Below are 24,717 nucleotides of genomic sequence, written 5' to 3' on the forward strand. Positions count from 1 at the left end.
TCATGAGCTATCCAGTCATTATATAGATCAGTGGACTGAACCGACACTATTGGAAGAGATCTAAACTGAGCTGGACGATGACCTCACTATTTTCTGCAGAAGTACTTTATAGATGAAATTAACTAATTTAATAATTAATGATCTTTACACTGGAACTGAATCAACACTGAACTGACTTCAGCTGAACAATGACAGTATTTTCTTTTAGAGCTGCTGTACAGCCGAAATGAACTGTTTGCATCATTGAATCATTTTCCTGTTATCACTGTAAAGCTGCTTTGAAACAATCTGTATAAAGCGCTAAATAAAAAAGGTGACTTGACTACAGTAGGTGATAGTCCAGGTTACTAGAAACTTCCAGGCTGGTGTGTTGGGAAAAGGTTGTAGTAAAACTTTGCAGGACATTGGTCAGCAAAAATATCTCTGCCCTTGACCAATATGTGCCTTTTAAGACACTATTAATGAAAGTACATAATTAATAGTAGATCTTTGCAAAAAAAAAAAAGTCATAATTTATAAATAAACTGAAAAGAAAATGGCATTTTAACCTAAAGTGTCATCTAAAGTGTCTTGTACCTTCAAATTCAAAGCTGCCGAGAGTACGCAGTGCCAGGGTGATGCTGCCCACATCGCTAGCCTCAGGGATGTTGGTCAGGCTGGGTGATGCTAACTGGTATGCCAGGCCCTTGGGCATACCTGGGTGACGCAGAGGCTTATGCATGAGCACAAGTGAAAGCATCTTTAGCAGACCGTCCTGTATGTCCTTCTTCAGCTGTGGGATCTGCCTGCTCAGGTCGTAAAGTACTGCGGTGAGGGCAGGACTAAAGAGAAGAGAGGGACAGAATCAGATAGATGACACAGGAAATGATGTCTGAATCTTCTGGCATGTAGAATAGAGGTCTGCACAGGACCCGAACCCGTTTGACCCGACCCAAACGGTAGTGTTAAAGTTTAAGACCGAACCCGAAATCTCGCTGTAGAGATGTAAGCCAAGACAGCTTTGTAAGACCTACACTACAAGTAACCGCTGAGCTTTTATTGGTTGAAACGACAAGATCATATGGTACAAGGTTTAAAACATAATAGACACATCAAGTGGTAGAGACACAGAGAGACGGCAACAAGGTTATTTGACTACCTATCGCGCTTTCTTTCATGCATATAGTTTGAACTCATTTATTTATCATATCGTACAATGATTTAAACATTTAAATACACATATCAAACAGTAGAAAATGTGTATGTATGTATGTAGTTTTAGTTGATAGCAGCCTTTTGACAAAGTTGATTTCTGAGAGAAGCGAGAGAAACAAGGCTATTTGATTTACGAAAGCACGTGCTCATTTCATTCATAGTTTTCACTCATTTGTGTATCATAATATCGTCTATCATATCGTCTCTCAAGGTTTAAAACATTTAAATATACATATCAAATAGTAGAAAATGTTTATAATGCAGTATTTTATTGATAGAAGGACTACTCTTGACAAAGCTCTGATTTCTGAGAGACACAGAGACGGTAGCGCAGCTATTTGATTTCCACTGTGCTTAGTTTACACTCATTCACTTCACACACACATTATTGCGTAGTAATTCTAGAGATTTATGTATAATTTTGTGCTATCCCCAAGCTCACCTGTTATCCAAATATTTTTCCTTTTAGGCCTATTCAGTATTATTCGTTGCAGTGCAGCTTTCCTTGCATCATTTGGCACTGTAATGCGTTTTCCCTCAGTAATTGTTTGCTTTAATCGCACTCATAGTTAAGGTTTGAGTGTCGTCTGCTGTGTTGTGACTGAAAGGGCGCGCGAGGGCACACGCATAAAACAGTTCTGTTATTATATAAATAATATATATATGTAAGCTCTTTCGGTCACAACACAGTAGACGGCACTCAAGCCTTAACTACATATAGTTTTTCTTAGTTACAAACCCGAACCAGACCCGAAGCCGAAGATATTCATGAAACATTAACCCAAACCCAGCCTGAAAGCCGTAAATTCTTCGGGACACGTCGGGCTCAGGTCGGGTAGCAGACTTCTGATGTAGAATTCAAGCAAAACGTTTTTGCACAATCAACTGCATTTATGTTTAGGAGTTTTATTATTAGTTAATAATAACTAAGAAAAATTTTGAATAAAACACTAACTCAAAGTAGTTTGACTGGTACAGTACCTGAGACCAACAGCTAACATTGGCTCCAGAAGTTCTTTGACATCCTGTTGGATGCTAGGCCCCATAGCTCTGGACAGCATACTTATACAAGTAAACACAGTAGCATCCACCTGCATAGTCTTCTGCCTCCTAAAAGATTACAACACAGGAGAAAAAGAAAAGAAAAGACAACATTCTTAACTTTTCATGTTTAGTTAAACAGTAACAATACTAGTACATTTGGAGAGATTCAAAATCTGATTGTGTTTGTAGGTTCAAAGTCATGATTTAACATATATGAGCTAAATTTTATATTGAACTCCGATCATGTTGCCTGGCACTAATAAACATTGGACAGCAAACTTACTAACTTAATATTACTAAAAGTTGTACTCCTAGAAGTTGACGAAATGAAATGTTATCAGATTTTGTACTTGTTAAAATTTACAGTCTTTTGCTTCCAGGGAAATACAAAATATTCTCTAGAATGAATACGCCCCCCATTCTGAAAATTATAAATACAGGCTGCAGCTGAACATAGCAAATAATGCTAGCAAATTAGCAACAAAAAAAAAGCAAATAATAAATCAGAGTATCTGACTCTTGGTTGTACTAACAGTTGTAATAAAACATTATGATAGTGGCTTCATTACTTTTGTCTATGGTACAAGCTGTCAAGTGAAAATGCTGTACATGAACAAAAGAAATAAACTGATCAACAGCCAATTGCATGGGATCAACTGTAATTTATTTAGCATGGATCATAACGTTGCCATAGTCTTTAAACAAACAATAAATCATTTTAAGCTGTATGGTTCATCTGCTTAATAATCACTGTATGCCCTCTTATTGCTTTCATTTTTTTGGCCTCTATATAGTGCTTGGATCAGAGCTGTGCACTGAAGAAGGTTTGGATTTGGATGGTTTCAGATTCTTACTTGTGTGCAAAGTCTTTAGGTGGCAGTGCAGCTTTAATAATCTCCAGGATCTTGGTGAGGAAGGGCTGAATTTCGGCCCTCACAGCCACCACCAGCAGACCCAATGCTTGAAACGCTGCCGTCCGTTCCTTTTCTTTTTTCAGGCAGCCCAGCAGGTGCCCCATAGTGTCCTGCAAATACTGATCTGAGGGTAGAAGAAAAAAACACATAGTCAATAAAAAAAAAAGTAAAGCCAAACTAAAGTATTATTGTAATATGCACAGTAGCACCACAATATATTAAAAAAATTAAGCTTTGTTAAAAATAAAGTGTCACTGAATTAGAAAGACATTTAATTATTGATATCAAAAATCAGTTGGTGGGTTACCAGTAAAAATGTGAGGCTGGAAGGCAGCGAGTCGAGGCAGAAGGTTTAGGATAGTCATCTGGATTAGTGGATTCTTACTGGTCCTGTATTTTAGCACCCAACGGCACACCTGATACAACAGCAGAGCCATAATGTCATAACATTTGTGCACTTTGTTCTATTCATGACACTATTCAGAAACATAATTGCAACATAAAATTCTATTATAAATGCGAAAAGTTCAGAAACTGAAACACAGATGTTTTGGGCCATTTAGACAATATAGATCATTTCTGAATCATATATTAGCTCAAATTTGACAAATCAAAAAAAAATTTAAAAGATTTTAATCTTTAAATACATTCCAATTTCCAAGTGAGTTAGACAATCACCCTTTTTTGAAAAAGTATGTTTTTCAGAAAATTTTGGAATTCTATATGACCATTTGATTTGAGGGTATTAATTCTAGCCCATACATTTCTGCAATCATTGGCACACATGTAAATTTGCTTATTATAGCGCCAGCTAGACTCAGTGGGAAGAAAAACGTCATATGATAATGGCCGCGTGGAATTGTGATAAACCATTTTTTAGTTGCAAAGGGTTAGTCAAATGGTTGGTAACAAATGGTTAATAACAGTTTACAGAACTTTTGAGGACATAAGAAAAATTTATATTTTTTTAAATTTAAAGGAAATCAAATATAAACAAAAAAAAGTTTTCTAAACTCAAGAACCATTCACTTAGAAAAGGACACTGCAAAAACTGTAATTTAAGGAACAAAGTAATTTCAAACAAACTGAAATCACCCTTTTTTGTGCACTTTTGAGGCTATATATATAATATATATATATATATATATATATATATATATATATATATATATATATATATATACACTCACCTAAAGGATTATTAGGAACACCATACTAATACTGTGTTTGACCCCCTTTCGCCTTCAGAACTGCCTTTATTCTACGTGGCATTGATTCAACAAGGTGCTGAAAGCATTCTTTAGAAATGTTGGCCCATATTGATAGGATAGCATCTTGCAGTTGATGGAGATTTGTGGGATGCACATCCAGGGCACGAAGCTCCCGTTCCACCACATCCCAAAGATGCTCTATTGGGTTGAGATCTGGTGACTGTGGGGGCCATTTTAGTACAGTGAACTCATTGTCATGTTCAAGAAACCAATTTGAAATGATTCGAGCTTTTTGACATGGTGCATCATCCTGCTGGAAGTAGCCATCAGAGGATGGGTACATGGTGGCCATAAAGGGATGGACATGGTCAGAAACAATGCTCAGGTAGGCCGTGGCATTTAAACGATGCCCAATTGGCACTAAGGGGCCTAAAGTGTGCCAAGAAAACATCCCCCACACCATTACACCACCACCACCAGCCTGCACAGTGGTAACAAGGCATGATGGATCCATGTTCTCATTCTGTTTACGCCAAATTCTGACTCTACCATCTGAATGTCTCAACAGAAATCGAGACTCATCAGACCAGGCAACATTTTTCCAGTCTTCAACTGTCCAATTTTGGTGAGCTCTTGCAAATTGTAGCCTCTTTTTCCTATTTGTAGTGGAGATGAGTGGTACCCGGTGGGGTCTTCTGCTGTTGTAGCCCATCAGCCTCAAGGTTGTGCGTGTTGTGGCTTCACAAATGCTTTGCTGCATACCTCGGTTGTAACGAGTGGTTATTTCAGTCAAAGTTGCTCTTCTATCAGCTTGAATCAGTCGGCCCATTCTCCTCTGACCTCTAGCATCAACAAGGCATTTTCGCCCACAGGACTGCCGCATACTGGATGTTTTTCCCTTTTCACACCATTCTTTGTAAACCCTAGAAATGGTTGTGCGTGAAAATCCCAGTAACTGAGCAGATTGTGAAATACTCAGACCGGCCCGTCTGGCACCAACAACCACACCACGCTCAAAATTGCTTAAATCACCTTTCTTTCCCATTCTGACATTCAGTTTTGAGTTCAGGAGATTGTCTTGACCAGGACCACACCCCTAAATGCATTGAAGCAACTGCCATGTGATTGGTTGATTAGATAATTGCATTAATGAGAAATTGAACAGGTGTTCCTAATAATCCTTTAGGTGAGTGTATATATAGCCTCGAAAGTTTACCGTTTCAGTTTGTTTGAAATTTTTCTCAAGAGTTCACCTCTGATTAAAGCTACAAAAGTTATTTAGTCAAGAGCAGTGATTAAGTTTCTCTGTTCCCTTTGTTCTTTGAATAACTTTACTGACAGAAAGTCAAAACTGATATTTTGGCATAATTGTGTGTGTTATTGTTCGTTCAAGGGTGAAAGAGTCTGTGCGCACGATACTGGCGCGTGTCTTTCTGTGCGTCTTGTGTGTCACAAACAGGACATTCACAGGCAGCGCGTTCTCTTTTGTCTTGTCGCGCTTGAATGGTTTAAAAGCATTTGCATGAATAAGAGTGGGATCAAATAATGCAACGCTACCCAAAGGATGACAAAAATTAATGGATGCTGCGTTAATTGCGTTAAATATTTTAACGCGTTAAACTGGGAAAAAATTAATCGCATGCGTTAACAGCCCTAAAAAATATATATTTTCTTCAATGCACATACAACGTACCCTAAATGGTAGACTGACTCAAAAAGAAAGAAAACAGATAAAAATGCTACAGTCTCTTCCAAAACATTAATTTCCTCTTCACTACAGTAATAAATACAATCACCTGGTCAAAACGCTCCTCCATCAGTTCTCTGCAGTACCGGCTCTCCACCAGCGTGCTTTTAGAGGGAACAGGTGCAGCTCCAAAACTTAGAAAGCCCTGTGGTGTGCTATATCCCAGCAGCCCCAGCAGAGCATTGGACTGCTGTGGCTGCACTGACTGAAAGCTGGTGAAGGGTGTGATGTGCCGAGGCTTAGTGCTGAAACCCATCAACTCCTTACAGTACTTATCATGAACCATCTGCTGCTGCGTGATCTCCTCCATCTCTTCTCTCATACGCTTCAGGAATAAAAGAACCAAAATCATTAATCAAATAAGTGAAAATATTGAAGCAATGAATAATGCCAAATGAGTGAAAGATCAAACAAAAAGAAAAATACAAAGAAACAAAAATAAACAAAGCAAGCAAAAATTGTGAAACAAAAGTTAAATAAACAAACAGAAACGAACATGCAAAAGGAAAACAAGATCAACCAAATGAACGACTGAAGATGGCAAAAGATAACAAAGATAACAAAGTAGCACGAAAGAAAGAACAAAGAAAAAGTAAAAGGCAAAAAACAAGAGAAAGAACAAACGAAAGAACCAAATAGAACAAAGAAAAATAAGAAATTAACAAATTTACAATAAAAATAAGCAAAACAATAAGAAAAAGAACCAATAAAATAGAACAAAGAAAATAAAAGAAACAGTAAAAAAGCTTTAGTAAGGCAGTGTAACGTGAGGTAATCATGTGTCATGCTGCCCGTAGCATGTTCAATGTCATACCTCTCCCTCCATACTGCTTATTCGCACTAGTTCATTGAGAATGAGTAGAGCTCCATGCACACGGTCATCCTTATTCATGCCTTTCTCTTTAGCCAGAGTTTCATCAAAACCCTTCTCGGCTTCCTCAAATGTTTGCTGTTAATGACAACAAAACACATAGAATGTGTGAGTGCCCATATACCCATAGCATTCATGCAAACATATTTGTAAACAGGTAAAGCTGTGTTGATTCTGACCTTGTACCACTGTGGTTTCTGCATCTCTTTGGTCTCTCTCTGTGTGGTGAGGATCAGACAGGCTCTGAGTGCAGATACTGCACCCTCACGAATGGCCTGTTTGGAGTCCCACACAGCATAGAAAATGTTATCAAAGAACGGTTGCACCTGCTGGAAGAAGAATGTAGGTGCGCTAACGGCGAGCTCTCGCAAAACCAGCACCTGAAACAAAAACACAGTGCCAAGTGGGGTCAGTGGAGTCACACAGTGGTCACTGAGGAGAGCAATGAGATCACATAGACTGAGACTAGTACTGTTCAGGAAACAAAAATAACCAATAAAATTGAAGAGATTCTGATATTAAGTTTGTATCGCAACATATCCGTGGCATTACCCAAGTGGAAAAAAAGTATACTTTATTATATTTGAAATATATTCCCTTTTTCAATAGTACATTGCAAATATACTAACAAAAAGTGTACTATCTTTAAATATATTAAAAGTATATTAGCATCATCCTTTTTACCTATTTTTACAATACAACTTTTAACACACTTTAAAATAATTGTACTTTAGTATATTTTCTAAAAGTATATTGAAAAACAAGCATACTTTTAACATATTTCTAAAAAGTCCACTATAAGTACATTGGATAAAAATATATGCTTTGTTACACTTTTAAGAAATATGCTAAACACAAGTATACTTTTAATATATTTCTAACAAGTGCACTAGAAGTGCATTGGTAATAAATACATGTTTAATTATACTTTTAAAAATATGCTAAAAACAAGCATAATTTTAACATATTTCTAAAAAGTGCACGATAAGTATACTTTGGTAATAATAATATGCTTAGTTGCATTTTTAAGAAATATGCTAAACACAAGAATACTTTTAGTCAAGTTTTAGTGCATTTAAAGAAAACATACTTATGTTGCTCTTACTTACAATACATTTTTGGAGTACTTTGTGTAAGAACATAGCAAAATGATTAAGCTTTTAGTGTGTTTAAAATATATGAACTTTATAAACACTTAGGCCTAACTGCAATATATTTTAAATATGTATGTATTTATCATTTTAATATTTAAAAATATATATATTTACAATGTACCAACTTATAATGTATTAGAAACATTTGTCAACTATTATTAAGCATTGCAATAAGCATACCTAATTAATGTTGTTCACTTTTACTTGTTTTAGGCTACTTGTAAAAGGCTGTTGTCCACTGCATGCTACGTTTGTACTACTAAAATTCCCACAAGAATTTCAACATCATATTATTTGAAATTGATCATAGATACATTTTCCAGAGAAGTTAAAAAAAGTTTGTACTTAGTTAAATTCAAACAATAGCATAATACACGTGACTAGTCCTGATTGGTTCCAGAGCCGTTAAGTGGTTGTGATTGGTTCTTATGATAATGAGCTCGTTCGCACCTCACTCAGAGCTTCCGTTTATCAGATAATATGCTGTGCGTGTATGTTACTTGAATGTGATTAGATTTAGAAGTCTAAATTTAAACTGTTAAAAATATATAGAGCGATCGTGTCTCTTTAGAGGAGTAGGAGGAAACCACGCGATTCATATGGATTAGGTGGTATTTTTTGTGATTAACTTTTTGAAACGTAGCGTTATGACAAACGTGATTTTACCCAGCTTCTTCAAGTTTGCATGGCGTGTGACATTTGGAACCTCATTATGTTGTGATTCTTCTAGGTAAGATTTGTATTACATTAACGTTACTTGTCTTTGCCAGTCGTATTTTTGACACAAAGTGTAACAGCACGTCTTTTTCAGTTCAGCTACATTCAATTTGACCAATCAGAGCCAAGCTTTTCACGTCAAAGCAGACTCGAAGAGATGAAGATACTGCCTCAGAAGTTACTGGTAAGTTTTAGTTGCTGTTTGCATAAATAAAAAGCTCACTGTTTAGTTTTTTAATCTTAATAAATCTATGTGGAGACATTTGTTTGTCTTAAAACAAATATAAAACATTGTCCAATGCATCTGCAAAAAACATAATTAGTCATTATAACATGTACAACATTGCATTAACATTATTTTTATTTGCAAAATGAAGCTGTGTGTTTATTTCTGATTTCCTGAAAAATGTGGCTTCATTATGTAAATGATCTTTCTTTGAAAAGTTTGGGGAAAAAATACATGTTATGAACAAAGTTACTTTGTTTTAAGCTGACCAGACAATTATGGTAAGAGTGTGTTGATTGGTGTTTATAGTAGTTCAAGCTTGACAACATTATTGCCATATGTATGCATATATAATTTTTTTTTTTTTTCATATTAGTATTTGTTGTTTTTCAGACCAGCTGCTATAGAAGAAAAACTGAAATCTGAGAGCAGAGACAAGCGAAGAAGAGAGTAGTAAGTATGGTTTGATCTCATATCACCTCTATTATAGAGATGTTTGAATCCGGCCTATTGAGCGGTGGTCGACAGTTAGGAAAATGTTAGCGACGCGTGTCCATTTCAGGTGTCTAATTTGTGCTGCCTTTGAGTCATTCATGTAAAAATCTGTTTATTTAATTGTGTTTTTTAGTAAAGCTGTAAGTCACTTGTCCTAGTTGTCCTTGCATACAATATTTTTAACAACTTCTAATTTCCTTAAATCTTTAGATCTTTCTTTACAATAGACAGGTTCATGGGAAATACCCTAGGTTTTAAATAAACCACAATTATCAATATAAAACATATCCTCTAATACTCACAGGTCGCTTTATTGCTGCAAATAACTATATCTGTAACTTTTTGATTGAACTTTGCTCACTGTAAATTGTGTTGGGCTTCTTCTAATCTCATGTTCAATGTAACTCATAGAGTGCTGTACAGTGACGACAGACAAGAGGATAAAGCTTGCTGAGGAGGATATAGCCAAAGCTTTTAAAGGTAAACTGAGAAGTCAACAGAATTCTAATGCATTTCTATGCAAATTATTATACATATATTGAAACATGGATACAAAAATGTTAATCATTGGTTAATTTTATATTAATTCTTCTTCCCTTTCAAAGATCCTCTGATAAAGCAGTCTTCAAATACTACAAGCCCCAGTTGCAGAAAATGAGTCGAACTCAGAGAAGTGATCGTCTACTTGAAGATGAAGATGTGACATTCAAACTCTTCTGTTTCTTTGGTTCAGCCATTTGTAGGCCTAAGTTTGTAAATAATGCATTATTCACTTCTGCACATTATTTTTCTGAAACTTTTTTTTTTTTTTTTCAGAAAATTGCATTGTGATGCTTATTTAGTGATGTAAAATTCATAGTGTACTTTTCAGTAATACATGTATAACTGAAATGTTCTACAAAAAAATTATAAATAGCTCTGCCATAGCATTTCACTGATCTTTTTAATTTACTTTTATTTCTTTTTTTACTCTTATGTAATTTACACAAGATACTATATTAAAGTTTTCTTGATTTTCAAAGTCTGTGCATGTCTTAATGTTTATATTTAATTATTTTTGCACTTTTAATATACCATTTTTAATACTGAATAAAACAGCTTTATAATAAGCTATTAGTGTAATGCTAATACACTTTTAATGCTATTTAAATGTTCTTGAAGTACATTAAAATTATGCTTCACATATATTATAACTAGTTTAAGACATATGAAAGTATATTTTTAATGAACTGCAAAGAAATACACTTAAATGTACTGGAAGTGGTTCCATTTTAGCATAATTTAGTATATTAAAATATAGTACAAATATGTTTCGAAGACACTCATAATGATTTTGTAATGTACTTGTAACACAAATAAAGTACACTTTAAGCATGAAAATACACATGTACTTAAAGTGTACTAAGTATACTTGAAATTGTCTCAATTTAGCATCAAAAAGTACACTAAATACACTTAAAGTTACACTTTAGTATAATTTAATTATAACTAAAATACACTTAGTACAAAAAAAATGTATCCAAAATAGCACACTTCAAGTTAACTAATCATTAACACACTTGAAGTATACTGACAATTAGTCTGGCTGCAAGTATACTTAGCATACTTTTTTTTCACTAGGGTAATCTAAAATAATCCTAGGAAAAATGCTACTTTTAGTCTACTGTATCATATTTGATACGGAAATTTCTATGGCCTATAAATTATCAACATGATCAAAACTGCTGAAAATGTATTGACCACAATCTACTACATGCCTTCTGTTGTCTGATGTGGTAGTTTATCATTTTTAGCAAGTTAAAAGCCTTTTAGTATAATTTTAAAATGACCCACTTCAGGTTGTGGTACAGACGTCTTTTTGCTGTGAAATCTTTACTGATATTTATAAAGTTTATGTAAGAATAACTTTTTTATTGTTCAATTACAAGATGTACACAATAATCTGATCCAACTTAAGTTTACTTGACTATCTATAAAATACTTTTTTTTTAAATCATGTAAAATGCGAGTATCAATTATGAAAGATCAAGCTTTTGAGGAACGTTTGTTTGTACATCTCTAAATCATCATGGTATTGCATTGCATTGCATTACATGTTTGCACCCCACAATAAAAACTACATAGCTTTAAATCATAACACTAAGCATTTAAATATCATCTTACTAAGACAAATTCTTGGAGAAATAGAGTGACAACTGATATGTCTATGCATTTTATGTTGTCTGCTATACTGCTATACAGATCTCATTGTTTTACATTACAAGCGATCAGAATTTAATCTTATTTTTGGCAATATGAATATCGGTATTCGGTAACCACACCAAATCTCCTATTTTTGCTCAGTTTTGCTCAGTTTGGACCTCTGTGTATTTTTTTTCTTCCTTCCTTGAGTGTGAGTTTTATATTCTCCTATATCATACTATCAGGGCTTGACATTAAAGCAACACTAAGTAAGATTTTTTTACCTTAAAATAATGTTTTCAAAATCGTTTCAGTGGTTCATCAAGTCGTGACATGGTGAAATGCACTTATGCCACCGCTGTGCGGTCCTTTATCTGATATATCCACGCTATGTAAGATTGCCAGATCGGGTCACGTTTCTGTAGTCCGAATGAGAAATAAGAAAACTACAAATTTGACTTGCTTACGTCAAGCGTTACAATTGCCGTTAGGTGGAGCGTACTCGACAGTAGACTACAACTACATGTAAGATACCTAGCAGCCGGGTAGCTTTTGAATTGTCATCATGATTCCAAAGCCGGTGCTGGATACAGAGAGCATGTGCGTGCGTGCGTGTGCGTGCGACAGTAGGATGCGGTAGGCTAAATTATTTACGACAGCAGTAATGGACAATTATGCTTCCAACCTGTAGGGCGACCGCAGAGGAAAAGTTACTTGGTGTTGCTTTAACACCAGCCAACCCGCTAAATGCAGGTGGATTGTAACATACCGTAGTCACACCTATTAGCCACTTTGGCTGGTCGAATTTTATATAACATTTCTCAATTGTAGTCTTTTAAAAAGGCATCTGGAATATAAAACTAAGTGCAATGTAGTGTTGTCAAAAATAAATAAAAAATAAATACATATCGATACTGAAATATCTGAAACGCTTCCAATACTTATTTTCCGCAGAATAGATACACAATACCAGCTGCGCTTTCTCTCTCTCTTATCTCTCCGACAGCGAGCTACACACAAACCTCCTTCCCCTCACTCACTCTTTTCATTTGCTCCAGATAAATATTGTTGGTGTTAAAGGGGTTGAATTTTGGTGTGGGATTGCGCGTATTGTGCATCATTTTGCTCACACAAAGCCGTCTCTCAGTACTAAATTGAGTATTATTTTGCTGCTTATTGTGCTTAAACAGTCAAATATACACAAAATAATGTCAAAAAATGCTGGTCTTGGTAATTATTCACGTAAACACATTCAGTTCTGTTTTGAATGAACGTAAACATTTGAGAAAGAAAATGCATGTGTAACAGTATAATGAATCTGTGTGCCAGGTCTTAAAGTGACAGCAGCCTAATATATCTGCTGCCAAATTATAATTTGGATAATACCGTAAAACTTCAAATAATAGCCGAGTCCCAAATAGACGCCTGTCTCTTTTACACGCCTAGTGTGGCTGCAGGTTTGGGTAAATAAAGGCCGGTCTCAAATAGAGGCCGGGTCTGTTTTTTAGTTTCGGGTTATATTTAATCCTCTAAAACCGTCAGATCGTCCGCTTTTTGGCGGCCGCCAAAGCAAATTGTTGTCCCTCCAAAGCATTTTTTGATCGATGAGTGATGTAGAATAGAATGACTGCTGCGCCTGACAGGGCGCGTTACGAGCAGAGAGAGAGAGAGAGCGCCCCGGCCGCGCGCGCGCACTCTCACGTCTTCAAACAACACGAGCGCTGTCTTGCTCTCTCTCCCTCGCGCATATTAATCAAAATCAATTGACACGATAGTAAAAGGTCGGAAGACCGCAGTTTCACGTGGAGCATTTGGAGATTTTTAGAGATTAGAGACAGGCCTATACACTCAATGAACAACATCTCAACACTAAATTATAAAGGCCTGTCTCATATAGACGCCTGTCTCAAATACAAGCCGGTGCAGTTCGACGATTTGGGAAAATAAAAGCCCGGGCTACTATTTGAAGTTTTACGGTATTAAAAATATCTATATGGCCCCATGGTTTTTCCCCATGGTATGGATGTCAAAATTGTGGCCAGTGAAAATGCTGAGTGGCTAGTAACTTTGGAAAACCACTAGCCACAGTGGCTAGTGAGTAAAAAAGTAGGGCTGCATGATTAATTGCAACGAAACTGCAACGTGATTTGCGATTATGTCAGTGCAGTGCGGCTGATCGGTAGTAAATACTGCTTCATCTGAACGCCAGAGGGCGCTCTCACGTAGACACGCCAAATATGAAGTACAATAACACACACATCATTCCAGGAAATCCCTATCGGGCATCATCGCTGTAGCTGAATAAACATTAGATTTAAATGCTTTGTTACGTTCCACGTGTGTTTTGTATGTTCTTTCTCTTGTGTTTGTAAACTCTTTTTGTTAGGTCGCGATCATTGGATCATCTGGCTGTCAATCATACCTGTGACGTCAGGAATGCTCGACGTCATGACCGGCGCGACCCATGGGGCGCGACCAATCCGCTGGCGTGCCGGCAGTTTAAAAGGCCGTGCACCATGAATGTGTAGTGAGGGATCAGCGTCAGACCTCACTCACAGCCTGTGTCCTTAGTCGAGCCGATCAGATGTTTACTGTGTTTATGGTTTGTTTGATGTGGTTTTGTTGCTGGGTGATGTGGATATTACACGCTGGTAGACCAGGAAAGACGTGATGGGTTGTAACAAGCCACTCGGTTTAGTTTAATTTATATTTGTTTCTGTTTGCCAGTGTTCAAAACTATCTGCTTGCCTTAGCTCGATTCAAAGCGGTAAGCTTGTAATAATGTTTTTAATTCCAGTGGTACTGGTGGATTTCCGCGGGAGATTCGAGCATGTCTTTGCGTCATTACGTCACATCTGTACACATAAAGAAGGAGTCTCGGCTAGTAGGCTATATTGCGTGTGAGGATGCTGGAGGTGGAGATTTAGCCTTTTCTCACAGCACTTGATATAATTAAACTTAGCAATTTGATGGCGGATCCAGAAAGGTTCAAATGACAATCACCAGTGACAACAGATTCACGCGCTGTAAAATGCAAAAGACTTCGTTCGGGCTTCGGAGTGGCTACAGAAAAAGAGAGACTGCAACCGGACCCATGCGAAAACAAGGATACATATCGGAAGGACATTACATGTAGTCACGCAATGCTGACGTTGTTAACATTAACAATTTGAGAACAAAGTATAATTTGCACGGTTTTGCGTGATATGATAACTTATAAGCGATTGTTAGATTTAATCAGCGCGATTTACTGCAATGTCAGAACCAGAACAAAAGTGGATGTTTCTTACTAGTTCAGATGACATTTTCCGGTGAAAATTCTAATCTTGGTCATACTTCCAAAAAGAATAATCTGTGATTCTGAATGCCAGTCTCCACATCAGCGCGGTGACTGACAGCTGCACAGCACACTCTCCTCAAACACTGTGTTCATCCGCGCTGTGCCGTGTCAAGGGTGTTGAAGTACAACTCACGTAAAGTTGATAATTCCGTGAATGACTGCAATTGCAGATTTCAAACAGAGATGGCGACAAAGAGGAAAAATGCCGGACTGCAGCTTTAAGCACGTAACAGGTTCAATAAACTGTTCCATTTAAAAAAACAAAATGTATTTCATGTCAGGGTCTACAATGTTAAGAGCTTCAAACAGACTGCAATTCACTGTTACTATATAATATGATGCAGTTAAGTGTCTCTACGCACCGCTGCATGCCGTCTTCCTTCATTCCTGTCTGCTCCCAGCCATTCGAGAGCTCTCTTCACCTCAAACTCCACATACTCTGCAGTGAAGGTGTCTCCCGCCATGGACAGGTGACCCATGGCCTTAGAGGCCATCTCCATGACCACTGAGTCACTGGAGGGAAGCAGATTCCGTAGGTAGTTTGCAAATCGGCTGATACGGGTGGCATTTCCCCCCTCCACACCAATCAAACTCACTGTAGAGAAAGCCATTACACAATAACATCACTTCAAACCAAGCAATGCAATGGTGAGTCACTTTCAAAGCGAAATTAGTTCAATCCGGCAAAATGGAAACATAAGGTAACATAAGTTTACATGTTCCATTATTTTATTAAAAATAAAAAATATGAAGTAGAGAGTGATTTTCATTTGATTCATACTCACCTATGGCAAGGATACCGCCTTTTTTCTCATTCACATCTGAGCTGGAAACCAACTCGAATATGTGGTGGTTCAGCTCATCATAGAAAGTAGTGGCTTCGTCTTGGCTCAGCTTGAGTCAGAAGTAAAAACAGAACACAAAACATGACTTTTCCTAATATTTGTGTACTTTAAAGTAAGGACGTACTCACATTTGGCACAGTTACATTGTACCGTGCTCAAGCACAATTGTACCCCCTTCCCCACAGGCCTGCACTCACATTGCACTTAACGTTCCGGGCCTGAGCATGCATACGTCATTAAGATGAAACTTCATGTTTTGAAGAAAACAGGAAGAAAGGAGCTCTTGTCCAAGTAGTAATAGAAGATGTTTGTTGTAATGATTACAGCAGAGCACACACAAGTAGTAGCTGTTCAATGCTCCGGCACAGTTAGTGATCACACTTCATGCATACCTCAGCCCACCTCTTCAAGCAGGCCAGGGCACGGTTCAGCATATTGCACCCATGACCAGTATGGAGTGATAACACTAGTAAAACAAACTGGACCTTGGGTGTCAAATTGGGTGCTCGAGCACGGTTCCGATCACCAAGTGTGAATAACACCTAAACACACTTCAAAAATTCTCTACTTATATACTGTACATGATGTGCTCAATTAATCAATCGCAAATAACTGTATGTTAATATTTACTAAGAAAATCCCACAAATTAAGAAAATTCTAAAACATTACATTAGTCACAGAAAAAGCACTAAACAGACATTACAAACATTGGCTTTAGAGGTCGATATATTGTTTGTTGTATTTACATATGAGAGAACTTAAGCCTGTCACTGGTCTGCGGTAAACAGAAAATGAGCACAGCATTATTTTTTTTAAATAATTTGTAGTTCAAAGTAGTCAAAACTCCCATGTTATGTTGCATTCTGTTTTTGAATACAAGTAGGGGGGTCTTTCGGAATCTCACAATTCAAATAAAATCGATTCTTGAGGTCCCGGTTTTATTTTTTTATCGAATTTCGATTCAATATATGCATAGATTTGATTCCAAACATGATTTTGAATGTTATTTTACTGTCCCTGTAGACCCCGATTGATTGAAAAAAAATCTAACCGTACCGTTCACCACCCAAGGTTCGGCACGCACTTGCACCGCGGTTCATCTTAAATCTGACGTTGCACCTATAATATGCTTTGTTGAAAATAACGTGTAAAACAGACAGACAGAGTTCCGCTAATGGATGTTGCAGTCGATGGATACGCATTCTGGCTTCCCAATACGTTACAACTAGGGTTGGGTATTGTTTAAATTTTAACGATTCCGATTTCAATTCTGCTTATCGATTCCTAATTTCGATTCCAATAAGGTAAAAAAAAGAAAAAGAAAAACTTACATATTCACATTATCATTTAGTCTTATTGCAAAACTTTTAATTGTAGCTGAATATCATGAACAAAAATAAACAGACTTAAGAACACTTAAGCAAGGAACGTTTGCTTGTGGTTTAAAAAAACATAGAAAAACAACTAGCCTAACTAATACAATTTTCAAGAATTTTATATTATATTAAAGACAAGTCAAATATTAAAGAAAAAGTAAACACTCAGTAATTAAAAAAGAACAAACAAATTTGCAATCGCAACACACATAGATACAACTGAAAGATTTTAAGATTTTCAGGTATTCAGGTACAGAAACTGTAATCAAATAAAAAAATAACACTGCATTTCATAAATAAAATATACATTACACATATAGTTACAAAAGTTATTCAGTCATGAACGAGTGAATTTTCTCTTTTGTTGTTTGATTAGTGTTATTATAGAGACAGCTGCTGTCACTTTAAGAGTTGCACAGATCCAATATAGTTACACATGCCTGCAGCACTGAAAACAGCGTGAGTCGTCTCGCGCTTGAATGGTTTAAAATCACATTAAAATCACTTTTTCTGTACGCACGTTTTGGATGTGTGTGCAGCACATGAAACACCTTGTGAGTCGTCTCACGCTTGAATGGTTTAAAATCACTTTTTCTGTGAGCGAGCTTTGGATCTGTGTGCAGCACATAAAACAGCATGTGAGTCTTTGATTTTCGATTCCCAACCCTAGTTACAACAGATATGATCAAAAACAGGCAAAACAAAACTGTGTTCAATGCGAGTGCCGTATGCTCTAATTATATGACCAGTTGTTTAAGCAGTCATCACCCGGCGTGAGAGCAGGTGAGACCTGAACGGTAGGGATGCACCAATATGAACATTTTGGTCGATACCGATAATTATTTACATATGAAAGCCGATAACCGATATATTGGCCGATAAATCTAAATCCAAATTTTTATATACATTTTGAAAGCCTGATTCCAAAAACAAAAATCTCACCATTAAAAGCCATGCCCCAAGCACACAATAATAATAACGTTCTCATTATAATTTTATGTAGCCTAAATGCCAGACAAGCGCTGGACATGTTGCACTTAACTGTATTTTCCTTTTTTAAAGTGATTTCAATCATATTTCAAGCAATCTGAAGTGGCTCAGCTGAAGGAAATAATCCATTATTTATCTGCTTTAATATATCAGCCAAATTGTCTTATCGGGCCGATAACGATAACATAAAAAAATTATTCATATATGCCGATATTTCGTGCATCCCTACAGATCAGCATGTTGCTATCAGTGTTTAAACTAAACTCATTTGTGTGTGTTTTAAAACCATGTCAATTTAAACAAACGCAAAAGAGCATGCACGCACTGTGAGAAGATTTGCACGCGCACATATCCGAAGAGCGCACAGGGAAATTCGCGTTTCATACAACGCGCAAATATATAAAAAACATTTAAAAAGTGTTCTTTTTCAAGTCTTATTGCGCTTTAACAGACAAATTCACACAACAATGATGTCAACATGCCCGTCTTGGCGAGTATGTCTTAAGAGAACAGTTGAGAAAGACAATATTCCTGCTGTGTGTTTTTAATGTTAATTAAACAACAAAAGACAAGGAAATCACTCACTGCTCTTGACTGAATAGCTTTTGCAACTTTAATAAGGATTAATCTTTATTTAATTTATACAGTGCAGTGTTATTTTACATTTGGTTACTTTATTAAATGTCTGTACCTGAAAACTGTTACATACCTGAAAAACACAGTTTATTTTATTTGTATCTTTGCTCTATTGTATTTATTTGCGCTATTGCTTTTAGTTTGATTATTTGTTCTTATTTTTATTTGACAGTAGTCCTTTTTTCCCCCTGAACATAGCACATCCCGAACGTACAGAAACCGTGACTCTAAAACCGTGATACAAACCGAACCATGAGAAATTTGAACCGTTACACTTCTAATATCTTGTGAAAGAAATCGTGTGTGTATCAGATTATTGGATCCGTGCAGGTCTGAATCAAGTGACAGCAGCCTAATAAACCTGCTGCTGACACAGCTGCTATCTGTGTCATTAATGTTAATCAAACAACAAAAGAAAATAGAAAATTTCCCACTGCTTGACTGAATAACTGTAATATATTTATCAAGAATCAGTGTATAGTTCATTTATACAGTGAAGATTATGCAGTGTTTTTTTTTACATTTGATTAATTAATGTGAATGCTACTGTTAAAGGTCCCATGACATGGGGTTATTTTATTATTTTATAATGTTTCCTGGGTTGCCCTTATAATGTTAGTATGTTTTTTAGATCAAAAATAGTCATAATTTAGAAATAAAAGGCATTTTTCCTAGGCTGATTTTAGCCTCTGATTTGAACGCTCTGTTTGAAGGGGCGTGTCTGCTGTGGGATTCAGTGTAACGGCCACTGCTGTGATTGGCTGACATGCTTGCATATGAAATAGCTACGTATTACATGTGAAACTCTCTCAAATACTTTTACTACAGCTATTATACGTTTTTACTATTACAGCTATCGAGATTAACGAATCGTGAGAAGTTTTTAGATCTATTCCCATCACATAAAATGTTGCCGTGATGAGCATTGAGCAAGCAGATGACAGTGTTGATCGCGAGAATGAAGATCTTATCATTGCAACGCAGTTTCTGCACTCTCTCTAATGCTTTCACCAATGCAAACACGATGATGTACATACAGTAAGAGCTTTGTTGCGCAGTGTAACGTGCGTCATTGATTTCATAACGAGTTGTGCAGATAAACTCGCGCTGTGTGGAAAGATTGTTCTTTGATCGCTTTCTGTATATAATTTGTTCACAATTTAAATAAGACTATTTTCATCCTACTAAAAGAAACGATGTGAAGTTGATATTTTAGTCACTGGCTTGACTTACTGATGCATAAACAGTATTGAACGATTTTGAGAGAAAGATTACCTGTCTGAACTTGAACAATTAGGCTACACATCAGAAATTGTTGCTTGGTAGCTCGATCGATTTATTTTCAGGCGTTCATCGAGGCAAGCTCTGTATTAGCCGATGTTGAGGAAACAGTCGTCGGTGAAATGTTTGGACCATACAAAACTTTGGGAAGTTGTGTCGGCGCATTTCCAGAGAAAATAAAATTAACCCATTGTTTCTTCAGAGGCTCGGATGAAGGAACTACTAAAAAATACTTTTGTGTTCATTTGTACATCCGAACACTGATCAACTGCCATGCTTCGCTCGTTTGCATGCCATGATATCTCTTGAGGAAAAACTAAAATCGCGTTCGTACTTCCTAGCTCATTTTCTCATGGGCGAGCCAAATTCTCTGGGCGGGCAAAGCAGAGAAAGAGGAGGTTACCTTTCCTCCATATGACGTCATACGGAGGAGATTCAAGATCAGCCCATCTGAGCTTTCATTTTCTCAAAGGCAGAGAAAGATAGCCAAAGCTCGGTTTACACCGATTGAAATTTCTAGCCACTGAGGGACCATATACAGGCTAGGGGAGCTCATATTAATGTTAAAAAAACTCATTAAGTGAAAATTTCATGTCATGGGACCTTTAAATAGACCTACTTTAGCATACCTAAAAAAAGCACTGTTTATTTAATTTGTATCTTTCTTATATTTAATGTCATAGTGTCTGTAATTTGCATTTGTGCTTATTTTAAATACCAAAGATAAAATTAAACTAAATGATTATATTATGATATAAAATTACAAAAGAAAAAATTACATTACTCATATTGTGAAATAAGATTTTAGTCATATCACCCACCCAACCTCTTCAGAACTGTAAAAGGTTAGCGAATGTGATTGATAACATGATTTATAATGTGATTGTAGCAAAAATCTCTGTAAGGATGTGCACACTGGCATGCAATTAATTTTTAAATAAAGGTGAGGGAAAGCAGGGCAGGAACATGTGAGTTTTTTTATTTTGTTTATTAATTTAGAAAACAATGAATTTTAAGTTGTTATATTATTAGATTGCTTTTACTGTTTTCTTTTTTTGCCGTGGTATCGATTCAATATCAGTTTAGAGGTATTTTAGTCAGGTATCGTATCAAAGTCATAATTTTGGTATTGTGACAACACTAACCCGGTCCGCAACACACCACAGATAACACCAACTCATTCTGCACAGAGCAGTTTTTAACAACGTTTACTAACTTAAAAATATAACACAATAAAGAAATATAAATTATATTTAAAATTTTAACTGAAATAAAACAAATATTTTTTGTGTACCATTAACATTAATAAATGACTGGCATACTTTGTTATAATTTGTCTAGTCTTTCCTGGTGATCATTTCAAATAGAATTTTGAAGACTTTTTACACAGCTCTTTCCATACAGGGACAATTTATTATCAATAAAGCTGAACTATGGAATACCATAACATCAGTTTAAATTTGACAAATTGCCCTTTTATGGTCTCAGAAGACATTGAATGTACTGCAGAAATTATGTGGACAGTCTTTATTGTGCCTTTCTAGTGGTTATAGTATTTGTCCACCTTTGGAGAAATTCGCTAAAGGTGAGCAGTAGTTTGCCCTGGACATTACTGTCAATCATTTAACATTAGGGAGGCCATATCTATAAGACCAAAAAGGAGAACACTTTGCAGAAAACAGTGATGCCAGGATAAAAACTGAAAAATAATCCCAAACCTATAAGCAGTGACAGAAACTTTTCCAGAACATTTCCATTAAGACTAAGAGGTGATTTCTTTAATCGATTTCCAGGGTCATTTTTACTTTTATAAAGGCAACTTTTTTAACCTTTTTAAATGCGTGTCCCCATTTATTTAAATGTTTTAATTTAATCAATAAATGCAATTAGAATAATAAGACATTATAGGGCTATCAGACTAAATCTATCTTTGCATTGCAGAGGTGGCACGAAAGCTGCATCTGAAGTGGCATTTAGATGTATTAACACAGACTGTCTACAAATGCATAAATAATGGAATAAGATAAAATATATAAGAAAAAATATATTGAATATAGGAATATAAAATTGAGAAAAAATGTTTTAATTAAAATTAAATATGAAACTAAAATCGACAATAGGTGGAAACAAGTCACTGTCTTAATGAATTAGTCTTTCATTCATTCCTTCAACCAATTTGTTCAAATAGTCTGATTCATTCAGGAACGAAGCAAGTGAATTCTTTAAGAATGGGTCATGGGCTGCATTTAACTCCACTTTTTGACATACACTAGCAAGCAAACTTCCCTATACATACTTCCCCTCGGGGGAATCCCCACTGCCATTATGAAGTGCATTCAACTTCGTCTAGTGGACGAGGGAAGTTTATTTGGACAGATCCTCGAACAACACTCGAATTTGACACAGGGGTTGAGTCTACTCAACATGTACACTTTAGGCAGATCCATAGACCACAAAGCAACACGATTGTGACGTCACAGTAGAGCGCACTTAATTAACCCTGTGGTGGAAATTTTAAACTATATATCAAACCATGTTAGACTAACATCTAACCTTATTCAACATCTAACATTTGAACAAGATGTAGAATGTGTGTGTGTGTGTGTGTGTGTGTGTGTGTGTGTGTATAAATATCAAATATGGAAAATGAAACAAGACAGATGTCTAAACTCGAAACCAAAAACAGAGTTTGGTTACCTAGTAACAAGAGGGCTTGTCTATAAAGAACCAATCAAATTAAGTAATGTTTCATGTCATTTTTATGTCAGTAAATAGCTGTAAAATCAAAATCATCCTATTAAAGTAGTACTATTTGTTACTGGCAGTATTCCTGTTAATGGATCTTGCAGAACATCTACAAAAGCCTGTGGTCATGACTCATGCACATGCAGTTATGCTTCCATAAGTGTATTTACTGTAAATATGTTTCCTTTCTTGTTTGTTTAAATACACTGAAGGACGAGTCTATGTTTTCTGACAGCCACAGATGTGGTACCTAAACATTACATTTAGTAAAATATATAGAATATTCCTTTGACTGTGGTCAAACCTAGGCTTCTGAGTCTGCTGATGAAGTTTAATTATGTAAATAGATCAAAGTTTACCTCTCTTAGTTCTGTAGTGACATAGTGCTGGAGGTCTTTGGCAGATTTGGCACGTGTGTCTTCATTGCGACTCTTAAGACCACTCACAAACTGCTGCAGAACTGTGGCAGTGCCAGACATGCTGGCGGCTGAGATACAGCTATCAGTAGATCTACCTGTAATTCAAACAACATGTCATATCAGAAACAACTGTTATTGTGACTGTAGAAACTAAAGTGAAGAAATATTTTGATGTCCAGGATAAGCAGTGCTGTCTGAGACTGTACTTCGGAAATTAAGAAGCTTTTACAACTTCCAGGAAATAAAAAGCATTCCATTGAACATATATTTGACATTTAGTATCCCTTTATGAAAAATGTGTCAATTCAATTAAAGTATATAAAAGTACAGTATGCTAATGTCTACAGTAAAACTAATTCAACCCTTGAAGGGTTTGAACCAACAGTCTTTCGGTTAACAGCTCAGATTTTCACCACTACAAAGCCCATCCCCATTTCATTAATAAATAGACACATTAGTTACAGGAGCTTACAATTTTAAGTGATTCAATACCCAAAATTAGGTGTCCTGATCAAGGATTTAACCTACAATCTCACAGCTCCTAGCCCAGATCTTTAACCACAAAGGCTACAAAATCTCGACTGTATAACACGTCATATTATCATTATCAAAGCATGCTCAGATGAAAATAAGAGACGCGCATGTAGAATAATATAGAATAATGGAAGAACACAATAACAGGACGCATAGTGGTTAGCCAAAGGTGCTAACCTACAATCATCATTTAGCACCAGTGACTGTTAACCGTTTACGTAATATCAAACAGAACATTAAAAAGGATTCATGTATTTTAAAATGCAATATTTCTTACTTGTGTTAAGGGTTTTGCAGTAGATGTGTTGCACTCGTGAAACCGCAAATACAGAAGGCGGGCACACAAAAACTAAGTGACGTCGCTTCCGTCTAACCAACCATTCGCTCGGACGGAAACAGGAGGAAAGACACATAGGGGGATTTCAATTCACATACAAGCACTACGTACTAAAAATGAGTAAATTATTGGTAATGGCATAAAAAGAAGCAATAAGGTAGTAAGACAGAACGCCAGTGTTTTGAATAATAAAAGGTTCAGTTAAAAACTGCGAGGCCAGCCTCTACTTTGAAAAACGGTCAACCACCGTTGTTTTTGTGGTACGTGCAGATAGACATTACGGTAGCATGTAAAAACCAGGTAAAAACTAATTTCAAAAATGAAAGCGATCTTCCTCTGAACATGATTTCGCATACATTTATTCAGTCAGTCTTTCTGTCAAAAAATTAATTAATTATTAAATAACGTCATAAAGTAAATAAATATAAAATAATACAAATGCAACGCATGATAATGTTC

The 24,717-nt window shown here is 36.1% G+C and overlaps 1 protein-coding gene and 1 long non-coding RNA gene across 2 annotated transcripts in view; one reads left to right on the plus strand and one right to left on the minus strand.

Annotated features, from left to right (window-relative positions):
- mtor (mechanistic target of rapamycin kinase) overlaps positions 1 to 24,317 on the minus strand; it is a 191,538-nt gene extending 167,221 nt beyond the window's left edge. The window contains exons 1-11 of the mRNA XM_056246740.1: positions 24,199 to 24,317; positions 23,328 to 23,482; positions 15,880 to 15,988; positions 15,457 to 15,689; positions 7,161 to 7,361; positions 6,925 to 7,059; positions 6,160 to 6,435; positions 3,460 to 3,568; positions 3,093 to 3,276; positions 2,176 to 2,304; positions 577 to 821 (exon numbers count right to left, since the gene is read on the minus strand). Coding sequence (XP_056102715.1) covers positions 577 to 821; positions 2,176 to 2,304; positions 3,093 to 3,276; positions 3,460 to 3,568; positions 6,160 to 6,435; positions 6,925 to 7,059; positions 7,161 to 7,361; positions 15,457 to 15,689; positions 15,880 to 15,988; positions 23,328 to 23,447 — 1,741 coding nt within the window. The 5' untranslated portion in view covers positions 23,448 to 23,482; positions 24,199 to 24,317. The remainder of the gene's footprint in view (positions 1 to 576; positions 822 to 2,175; positions 2,305 to 3,092; positions 3,277 to 3,459; positions 3,569 to 6,159; positions 6,436 to 6,924; positions 7,060 to 7,160; positions 7,362 to 15,456; positions 15,690 to 15,879; positions 15,989 to 23,327; positions 23,483 to 24,198) is intronic.
- LOC130082005 (uncharacterized) lies at positions 9,854 to 10,449 on the plus strand. Its single transcript, XR_008806736.1, has 2 exons — positions 9,854 to 10,053; positions 10,179 to 10,449. It is a non-coding gene; the product is annotated as an uncharacterized LOC130082005 (long non-coding RNA).
- Positions 24,318 to 24,717: the final 400 nt, after the last annotated feature.

Source organism: Rhinichthys klamathensis, unplaced genomic scaffold (genome assembly GCF_029890125.1).
Source record: "Rhinichthys klamathensis goyatoka isolate OS25496 unplaced genomic scaffold, OSU_Roscu_1.1 h1tg000040l_1, whole genome shotgun sequence".
NCBI lineage: Eukaryota > Metazoa > Chordata > Actinopteri > Cypriniformes > Leuciscidae > Rhinichthys > Rhinichthys klamathensis.